At 37.5% G+C, this 11,302-nt stretch overlaps 1 protein-coding gene across 1 annotated transcript in view; it reads right to left on the bottom strand.

Moving 5' to 3' along the window:
• Positions 1-556: 556 nt before the first annotated feature.
• LOC106132815 (kinesin-like protein CG14535) overlaps positions 557-11,302 on the bottom strand; it is a 62,404-nt gene continuing 51,658 nt past the window's right edge. The window contains exons 3-6 of the mRNA XM_013332349.2: positions 10,325-10,418; positions 6,067-6,264; positions 4,660-4,875; positions 557-4,141 (exon numbers count right to left, since the gene is read on the bottom strand). Coding sequence (XP_013187803.2) covers positions 1,443-4,141; positions 4,660-4,875; positions 6,067-6,264; positions 10,325-10,418 — 3,207 coding nt within the window. The 3' untranslated portion in view covers positions 557-1,442. The remainder of the gene's footprint in view (positions 4,142-4,659; positions 4,876-6,066; positions 6,265-10,324; positions 10,419-11,302) is intronic.

The raw sequence follows: 11,302 nt of genomic DNA, 5'->3' as shown, positions 1-11,302 counted from the left end.
GGCAGTAGAAATTTATAGTCACACTATACTCCTGCGGGAAATAGGCGTGACATTATGTGTTTGAATTTTTCAAATGATTAGACAAGTCGCTTCGTTTGAAAATCAGATTTACCCACGCTGGGTCGGAGTGGTGAGTATGTTACCGCGACTAACGTAAGGAAGACGATGGATATAGCAGAAAATTATCGCCCCAAGCCTATTTTGGTAGAGGTGCCATTAGGTATATCCTATCCTACAAATATTATAAATGCGAAAGTTTGTGAGTATGTCAGGATGTCAGGACGTCAGGACGTCAGGACGTCAGGATGTCAGTATGGATGTTTGTTACTCTTTCATGCATAAACTTCTGAACCGATTACGATGAAATTTGGTATGTAGGTAGCTGAAGACCCAGAATAACATATAGGCTTACTTTTTATCCCGGAGTTCCTGCGGGATTGATTCCACGCGGACGAAATCGAGGAAGAAGTAGACTATATGCATGTTCATCAACATTAAAAGGACTTAAAGAAACTCAAAATCATTTGAAATTGAACAAATTTATTGTGAACTAATACGAACGTATTGTAAAATTTTGGATATATATTTATAATATTAATCTTACCATAACAAAACATCGATAATAAAGCGATAACTTCGTTTACCAACATCTGATAAAGCCCTAATGATTGCAATCAAATGTAATGTTATTTACAAATGGACACATCAAAAGATACATCATCGAAACATTAAAGCTATATAAAACATGGCCGAGAAGACGACAGTCTTAGGTCTAAACATATAATTTCAATATTAATGAAATTCCCATTCCAATCGATAATAACTTTTTTTAATAAAAGATTATATATGCATTGATCGTAAATACGATACAGCTTATGTTAAAGAGTATGTTGATAACATAAATAAATTAGGAGTAACAATAAAATCTCCTGTTAATATAAAAATCTTTCTGTAATACGATTGGAACGGGAGTTAAAATTACTCCACACATTCAGTTCTCGTGCAGTTATGGAAAATATAGCATTTTTACGATATGACGAAGTCGTTAGCTGGGAAGACAGGGGAAGACTCTTAGATCTTTATGGATTCACGTATAAAAGCTACTTACAACAACAATCCAAGTTGAAAATGAAACAAATTTACAGACAGTATAAAAGTACAAAATGAGCCCAATTACTAAAGATACAGTTCAAAAACTTTCGTTGATAACTTTGTTTTATTATTACGTTTTGTGTTTTTACAATTCAGGATAACTACCATTATAAAGGAGTTCTTTTTAGAAAAATACAGTGGTAACCTTAAATCGGATTAGTGCCAAAGCCTATAAATACTAGTAAATCTAGAGTACAAAAGCAGTCTCCAGATTAAATTCGATAACGTAGTTTAGTGATCAGTATATTTTGTATTTAACTTTGCATATTTTATAATAGGTCATGATTTTATTAAAAATCACTTATTTCAGGATCTGTGTCTGCATATTTACAGGTGAATGGATTCCTCAGCCAAGAACAAAATGATCGATCACTGTGTTGTTTGTATTTGGCTGTCGTGTGCTTCTTGGCATGCGCCCGAGCAACAGCTGCGCGTCTTGTAGGATAAGAATCTAAAGACGACGCATCAGAGTCTCTGGGTACAGAATCATATCCTGATTCAGCCCGCCTAGACGTTCCAGCTGGGCTATGTTTTCCAGTTCTAGGTGTTGATTCATGCCCACTATCATAACCATCGGGTTTAGTACTAGCTACAACTCTTGCTACGTTTTTGTCATATTTTTCATTTTTTTCCGAACGCGGTTCTTTTGTTATCACAGGAGGAGTGACTTCTAGATGCAAATTGGATTTCAAATCACGAAATGAATTTGAAGAAGGTGCTCCATTTCCAGGTATTCGTCTTTCCTCCCGCAGATTTGGGTCTGATGCACCATCAGGATGCCTCAAACTGGCTATCCTAGCATCAGTCAAATCATTACCGCGATATCTCTCAAAAGGTCCATAGGAATCATTATTAGTTACTTCTAAATCTTGATATGCACAATTTTCAACAGCACTACCTGGTCGAGACATAGTACGTTTACAACTATTACAAACTTTATCACTAGGTCTGTATGCTGGTTCACTATAGACTGAACCATCACCATGGTATTCTTCCGTATCCCTAACATTTGATAAAGACAGTGATTGAAATTGAGGAGCTAATCTAGACACTGCGAGATCATCATCAAGCAATCGTCGAGAGCTGTAAAATTCGGTCAATCCTAGTAAATCATCGATTCTTGAACGAGATGTAGGTAAATTTTCATGAGGGTTTATATTTTCTAAGGAATGGCCGCAAGCAAAACTATTAGCATAGTACCCAAAGGTTTGTCTAATAAGGGCGTCTTTTCGAATTTGTCTTTCTACTTCACTGTAAAGAGATAACGTATCAGTGAATGTTGAAGCTACTGTCAAATTCTCTTGACTAAGTATCCTTAGTGGGTGATCTTCAGAATCATCTTGATCGGCTTCGGGAAAGGGATGTTCATATCCCATACAAAATGCTATATCTTCTTCAGTCACTTGTAAACAGCTATCTTGCATTGGAACTGGTTCTAATGGTTCCTCAACTTCAATTATTTCTAATATTTCATCTTCTTCGTCATCTATATGTCCTCTACTAATTCCATGTGAATCCAGGTCTCTACTGTGGTTTGAAATTAGTTCATCATCCATTCTCATACGTTCCTTATATTTACTGTCTAAACTCTCCATTGAAACTTCCCTGCTACTTAAACTACTGGGTTGAATCAAAGGAAGGGCAGGAGGGATTTCGGCTAATTCTTCGCTATCGTCATCTTCATCTTGTTCATTTTTCGTTACAGCTTTAAAAGAGTTAGTTTTCTTTAAATTTTGATCGGCATGCCCATCATTTTCTTCTTCAATTGTCATATCCTTTGAACCTGATTTCAAACCAGTTCTTATTGTTGATTCTTCTACATGAATTCTTCTAGTGTCTCTGATCACTGGTTCCATTTTGTGACCTACATCCAAATCTTCAGTTAACTTTTGTCCAGAATCTTTATGACCAATTGAAGCTTTATGGCTGGGTGAATTATGTCTCGATTTATGAATCTGCGATGTTTGATTCTCAACCCATTTTCTAATCATATTTTTCTTATGATTATCCATATACCCATAACCTATATTTTCTCCAGTATGTGTGCTCAGAACATTAACTTGCAAGGGTAACGTGTTTGGTTGAGGGTTTATCTGGGGGTCAAAAGGTAAAATCACTTTATTTTTCTGCATAGGGCCGTCAATCCAAGTTTCTCGTTTTTTACCTTGCGTTTCCTTTATTATGTGTCGGGCTTCGACAAGTTTGGATTTAGATATTCTAGGTCCATCTATCCATTGTTCATCACTAGTACTTTTTGTCTCTTCTGGAAACTGTTTTGTACATACTTTCTTCAATGGTGTTGATTTGGACGTAGTTGAATGCACGGGTGATGATTTCGGAGTAATGGATGGTTGTGTTACTGCTTTGAGGGGTGATGACTTAGGCGATGAGTGTAATTTATGTATTGGACTTTTTTCTTCAACCACTCTCGTTAGTGATGATCTATGTTTGTGTTCAGCCGCAGACCCTCTTAATGCTTTGCTCAAAACGCATCTGTTGTCACCTGAATTTATATGTGGTATATAAACAGGTGGGTGTTCACCATCAGTTGCATCATCTAAGGGACCAACGTATATAACTGTGTCCGCAGATAAGTCACTGCTCGATGGATCAGGCTCACTGCTACTTGGTTTAGAGGCATCTTCACCTGAACTACCTCCTGAGCCCGCATTGTTGTTCGATGAGTATTTCACCTTTCTTCGCCTTAAACGATGTATTCTTGATGCTAATTGTAACGTTGTTAATGTATCTGAATAGTTTTGTGTATTCGGTGATACATGTACGATCATTGCAGTGTGGCAGGTAAGTGATCCAAGACATTCTTTTAATACATGCGTGAGATTATGGTCTCGGTAGGGTAAATGTCTTTGACCATTGAAAATAGCTAATAATATATTTCCTAAGCCAGATAATGGTATTCCACCATTAGTTTTTCCTCGTTCAGAATTTCCGAGATCTATCAAATGTAACCGACTTCTGCCTCCGGCAACTGCAACAAAGAAATGGATTGTGAATAAAGAGTTTGTTTTGTTCAATTTTAAATGCTTAGATGGCTTTTGTAAAAAAGATCCAAAAGGTACTTAATGAATGGAATTAATAAATAAGGTCTTTGTGATTATAACACACACACATGTCATCACGTCTATATCCCTTGCAAAGTAAACAGAGCCAACAGTCTCTTAAAGACTGATAGGTCACGTTCAGCTGTTTGGCTCAATGATGGAATTGAGATTCGAATAGTGACAGATTGCTAGCCCATCGCCGAAAAAAGAATCTCAAGTATATAAGCCTATCCCTACGACTAAAAAAACAAACAACGAAGAATAAGAATACCGCTCCAAAATTAATCTCTGCTCTCGTGAGGCTACTAGAAGAGATTTCTTTTGAAATAAGTAGCATTTTCGTACTACAATTACTGTGTTAAATGCTCATGTATATAATTTTGTGTACATAAATAATATAAAAATAATACTGTACTCTTAAAAAAATATATATCTTCAAATTTACCTGCACCCTTTCCCCCAATACTGTACTGATAGACGTGGAGGGTGTATAACAGGTGGCTGTCTCTGCCCTCCTCCTTCGCTCCCCTGGTGGCTAACGCCGCGTCGAGGTAGAAAGCGGCTTTCTCCGCGCTGTGGACTCGTAACTCTGACTGGTTCTGAAGGTGGGTGCCGAATAGGGGATCATCACGGAGGTACACCCCCGGAGACTGCTCCGAATCTGTAGGAAATTGATTGAAAATGAGAATATGTCTATTTGTTTGTTTGTTACCTATTTTTTTTTGTTTTTACCTGTGTTTCACAATAAAGATGTTTGATTTGATTTGATTTGATTTGTAAACTCTTTATTGCACATAAATAAGAAATTTAACAAAAAATACAAAACAGTCATTGGATTTAGAAGAATATTTACAATGTTGGACTTATCCTAATCGGGTTTTATTTCTATGACAGATTTAGGTAAAAAATGAATATTTTTATTGGGACCATTTTAGTCAGAGTTAAGATTCACTGGCTTTAATGTCGGAAATAACATACATTTACACATATAATCACGTATTTATCCTTTACGGGGTAGACAGGGCAAACAGTATTCAAGAGTCTGAAATTAATGTGTCAATAACATGGAATCAAATGATCACAAAAATCATTACTTTTACTTGACTGCTTTTACCCAGTGATTTATCTTTGTTGAAACCACTTCAGGGTCCACATCACAAGCGGACCCCGGGCACCTCTTCATAAATTTGTTCTACAGAGACTACCGTCAGGAAGATGAGACTATTATCATAATAAGTCTTTGATTTCTTGTGACCCGTCAAAAGACTAGTCAGCCAGAAACTTTTTGAAGTGAAGATTACAAAGGAAAAAGGCGTGTAAGTATCATTCAAAAGAAACTCCTTTTGAATTTAATATTACATTCTTACCGACATGTAATACACTTTCAGTTATGACAATATGGGAATATTTTCATATTTGATACAGAAATGTTTCGTTTTATTGAGTTTTAATATGCGTAACAGCAGAATTTATTACTTATCTCACATAACTATAATATAATTGCCGTGTGGTTCCCGGCATGAAAAGAAAAAGAATAGGACCACTCCATCTCTTTCCCATGGATGTCGTACAAGGCGACTAAGGTATAGGCTTATAAACATGGGATTCTTCTTTTAGGCGATGGGCTAGCAAACCTGTCACTATTTGAATCTCAATTCTATCTTAAAGCCTAGCAGCTGAACGGGGCCTATCAGTCTTTTCAACACTGTTGGCTCTGTCTACCCCTCAAGGGATAAAAACGTGATAATATGTATGTATCAAACCAATGAGGGTTTAAACCCTGTGTCAGTGACGTGTTAACTTTAATTAAGTATTTTTTAGTATCAATGGAGTAAGAAAAGAGAAATCATACCATTCTGATAAGGCGCCAACAAATCTTTGATTTGATTGGTGTTCGTGCAAAGTTCCACAGCTGACACCCTGACAGAGAAGCGGGTTCCGCACTTGTGACGCTGCTCCGTGATGCCGCGGAACAACCAGGTGATCGCACAGGGAATGATCCCCAGGGAAGCGGCGGAGTCCGGCCGCCCCAACATGGTGAAGGATTTACCTGTTGACAATAGGAATTATGACTCTTCTTCTTCCTTGTACCCGAAACCGCCGAGCTTGCATGCCTCAAATTCAATCTGTGATGAAATTAAGGACGTCCTGGTAAAGGGTCAGGTCAAGAGTACCCGAAACCACCGAGCTTGCATTCATGCAAGTTCACTTTTTGTTCCACACACACACACACACACACACAATGAAGCGAAGGAAGTATGCAGAGATCGTGGCAAGTGGAAAGAGGTAGTCTTTGCCTACCCCTCCGGGAAAGAGGCGTGATTTTATTTATGTATGTCTTCTTCCTTGCATATTTCAAGCAGTTTCTATTCAATTTGAAGTTATAAATTACACACTTATGTCTCTCAGAAGCAAGGGTACTAAGTATATTTAAGTACTTCCTCCTCCTGGCTTTTAGTCCCGGTTGCATCCTCATTATTCTAGAGAGGAGCCCGGAGTACGCCTTTGACTATGGATCCTGGATTGGGTGAATCAGGTTTTTCACGAAGCGACTACCATCTGACCTCCGCAACCTTTGCAGGTAAACCTAACTAGTATTGGATCGATTATGGTTACAAATCCAGTTGCGTAAATGTGCACCTGCACATTTAGGCAACTGGACGGACCTCTGACGGACTGGACTTTTTACGATGAGAGAAAACATCGTGAGGAAACCTTTCCTCTCACCGTAAGAGCCTCTTACTGGTTCCGTCACCCACGCTCTTTAAAATAGGAATAATGACTTAATGTAATTCAACATACTACAGACTAATGAAATATGGAATAAACTTTTTCATGATTGTGAACACATATGTTGTTGAAGAAATATTGTTTTTTTAATTTTATTAGGTACCTTTATCTATTTGAGATACGAGGACAAATACACCAAATTATTTGGGCGATACACTCTCACTAGAAAATTAAGGCTGCATGTCTGCTAGAGACGGCATAATATTTCCTTCTCTTGCACTCTTATACAGAATGTACGTACACTTCACCTCGAGTGATAGAATTGAGATTCAAATAGTGACAGGCTGCTAGTCCATCCCCTAAAAGAAGAATACAAAGTTTAAAAGCCCATGCCTTAGTCGCCTTTTACGACATTAATGAGAAAGAGATGGAGTGGTCCTATTCTTTAAATATTGGTGCCGGGACCGCACGGCACACATGATCATGATTGAATGTGTCATAAATAATTTTTAAATCAGTTGAAATCAATGGAAAATAGAGTCATGCAGAGATTCAAAATCAACCTGCAACTTTCTCATCTACTTTTCAAGAAACAATATTTAGGTATGTAGGTAGCTAAAGAACCAGAATAACGGAACTTTTTATCCCGGAGTTCCCGCGGGAATGATTCCACGCGGACGAAGTCGCGGGCGGCCTCTAGTCCTGCTACTATTATAAAGGCGAAAGTTTGTATGGATGTATGGATGTTTGTTACTCTTTCACGCAAAAACTACTGAACCGATTACCATGAAATTTGGTATGTAGGTAGCTGAAGACCCAGAATAACACATAGGCTACTTTTTATCCCAGAGTTCCCGCGGGATTGATAGGGTTTCCATGCGGACGAAGTCGCGGGCGGCCTCTAGTAAAATATATTCCTAACATTTTTTTCTAACTAAACAAACCATGATAACCGTTTCTATGGCGTACATAAAGAAGGTTGCCTACAGTTATAATTAAAAGCGGGTTTATATTCAGCTAATTCAGTTAAATCAAGTAAGTATATAGTTAAGTACCTACCTATAAATTAAGTAATAATTAAAAGCGGGTTTATATTCACTCGGCTAAATCAACAGTTCCCGATATAAGCGGGAATGTCGCACGTAATCCAGGTTTAGCGGGCTCCCAGTTCGTTCCCGGGAACTTCTCTAGGCTTTCATTCAATTTGCATTTAAAACCATAATCCTTGGCGGCACGAAGTCTTACATAACGCCATTTTGAATCTCGACGGGCGTTTATCACTTTATCCTTTTGAAATAGTTTTACTTGAGCGCATGCCTTTTTTAAATCGTGTGAAAATATTCATTCATTTATTCATATAATCACGTCTATATCCCTTGCGGGGTAGATAGAGCCAGCAGACTGATCGAAAAAGTTCAGCTGTTAGGCTTAATGATAGGATTGAGATTCATTTTCATTCATTGCCGTGTGGTTCCCGGCACCAATACAAAAAAGAATAGGACCACTCCATCTCTTTCCCATGGATGTCGTAAAAGGCGACTAAGGGATAGGCTTATAAAATTGCGATCTTTTTTTTTAGGCGATGGGCTTGCAAATTGTCACTATTTGGATCTCAATTCCATCATTAAGCCGAGCAGCTGGATGTGGCCATTCAGTCTTTTCGGGACTAGTGACTCTGTCTACCCCTTAAGGGATATAGACGTGACAATATGTATGTATGTATTGAGATTCCAATAGTGACAGGTTGCTAACCCATAATACAAATTTTAACTAATGGTATCCTATCTGTAAATTATATTTAATTAGTTTCTTCTCCATTTCATATCATTGTACAAATTTAACTTAGGTTAAGATATCATCAGTTAACTCTAATATTATACAATACTGCGACTGGTCAGTCACAAAAGTCTGCCACCCATAACACAGGCTTAACTATCGTGGGTGACAGCGCACCATAATGTTATGTGACAATATGAAGCAAGAGAAGTATGCAGAGATCGTGGCAAGTGGAAAGATGTGGTCTCTGCCTACCCCTCCGGGAGAGAGGCGTCATTTATGTATGTGTATGTAATATTTTTCATTTCATACTTTTATGGAAACTAATATTTATGGAACATTTTTTTTAATAACATCAAATAGTTTTCTCAAAAATCTAACTGGTTTAAAAGAAAACGGCTTGTTATCAGCAACACGCTTACTCTTGCTTTGAATAAATTCAAACATATTTTAATGTTGAACCACGGCACTATTCGTATAAAATATGGTGCAAGTTTTCATTCGAGGCACCAAATTTGCATGGAAATGGAAAGAGAGGTCTTAATTGAAAGTTTGATAAATAGTCGGGAGTCTCTCGCCTCCTGAGGAGTAAACACCGCCTTTAATATTACTTCACACGAAGTTGCTCTCTTTTAGGGACGTTACGGGTGAAGAATATCGAATCCGGATAGCGGATACATGAATCAGTAGCGTTATTACGAATTAAGACTTCATAAGAAAATTGTTATGCAATAATAAATTTTGGAATTCTGACAAACATTTTTTGGAATGATGTTTGTGAATTTCGTATTAATCAATAAGTCATGGAATTTATCATTAATCCTTAAAAAGAAGAAAAAAATATTTTATCTTATTCAGTAAAACAAAAAGATATTTTCTTATTTATTAACATGCAAGTGAATTATCTCATTATATCATTAAGCCTTAAATCTGTGATTATATGAGTGAATGCAAGTGAATAATTGAATTGTCCAAAATTAAGTCAAAAGTTGGTTCAGGGATAAAAGAAGGACGAACTGTTTAAATTCCTTCATATAATTTATGAAAAACGTCTTAAAACTTTTGGATTCGAACACATTTTTATTTCGAATATCCGATAGTTCAGTTTCGATTGAGCTCTATAACATCCCTAGTCTTTGACGCCGACAAGCAGACGGATTAATATGTGGATTTTGATCACAGATGCCGATTCCAGATTCTTATATTTAAAGTATAAATTTTAAGTATACGGAATTGATAATAATAACAAGGCAACCAATGGGAAGACAAAACATTCAGGAATGTAGCTTTTACCATGATCCAATATAGGCTTGGTTCCCCTGCTAACGTTGCGGAGGTCAGAACGGGAATCTCATCGGGTAAAATCCTGATTTACCCGAACCAGAAATTTGCGATTGCGAAAAAGCGCATTCCAACATAAGATTTACCTACTAGCTACTAATATCATACATACATATAGTCACGTCTATATCCCTCACGGGGTAGACAGACAACCTGACTTGCCCAATCTGGGAACCCAGTAAAACGTTTTGGGGATGTCCTCACTTAGGTGAGGACATCCCCAAAACTCGGAATCGACACCAGAAGACTGTATCGATACTTACCAAGGCCTGCGTGTCCGAAGCAAAAGAGGCAACCGTCCGTCCCGTTGATAACGGCGTGTATGACGTCAGTCAATGCGCTTGAGCAGATCTCCGCCTGAAACATCACATTGTTTATTGTATGTATGTATGTATGTTTATTGTATACATACATACGTGATTATATGTATGTATGTATGTTTATTGTATACATACATACATATAATCACGTCTATATTCCTTGCGAGGTAGACAGAGCCAACAGTCTTTTAAAGACTGATAGCGGCCACGTTCAGCTATTTGGCTTTAAGATAGAATTGAGATTCAAATAGTGACAGGTTGGTAGCTCATCGCCTAAAAGATGAATCCCAAGTTTATAAGCGTACCCCTTAGTCGCCTTTACGACATCCATGGGAGAGAGATGGAGTGGTTCTATTCTTTTTTCTATTGGTGCCGGGAAGTTACACGGCGTTTGGTTACATTACCTATATACTTGAATCTCAATTCTATCATTAAGCCTAACAGCTGAATGTGGCCTATCAAGACTGATGACCCTGTCTACCCCGCAAGTGTTATAGACGTGATTATATGTAATGAAATATAATGGTTGCTAGCCCATAGCCTAAAAGAAGAATCCCAAGGTTAAAAGGCTATCACTAAGTCGCCTTTTACGACATCCATGGGAAAGAGATGTCGTGGTCCAATTCTTTTTTATATTGATGCCGGGTACTACACGACACTACGACAAAATGAAAATAAAATGAAAGTATATAAGTATATCAAGTAACTTACAAGCGGGTAACAAAATGTCGACAAATAAATTGATGTAAATCTGAAAATACATCAGGAAACACTTATTTTTCAGACAGTTATTATTACGAAAACATGGCTTTGAGAACATAAACACTTATCCGAGTTATAAAGTCAGCTCGTCGAATATTCAGTACCGCCTGGGAATCCGAAATGCCGCTATAAAAGGGCAAAGTTTCACGTAATATCGGA

The sequence above is a fragment of the Amyelois transitella genome, chromosome 14 (assembly GCF_032362555.1).
Source record: "Amyelois transitella isolate CPQ chromosome 14, ilAmyTran1.1, whole genome shotgun sequence".
Taxonomy (NCBI): Eukaryota; Metazoa; Arthropoda; class Insecta; order Lepidoptera; family Pyralidae; genus Amyelois; species Amyelois transitella.
The sequence above is the reverse complement of the archived record's forward strand: the minus strand, read 5'-3'. Positions and strand labels throughout refer to the sequence as shown.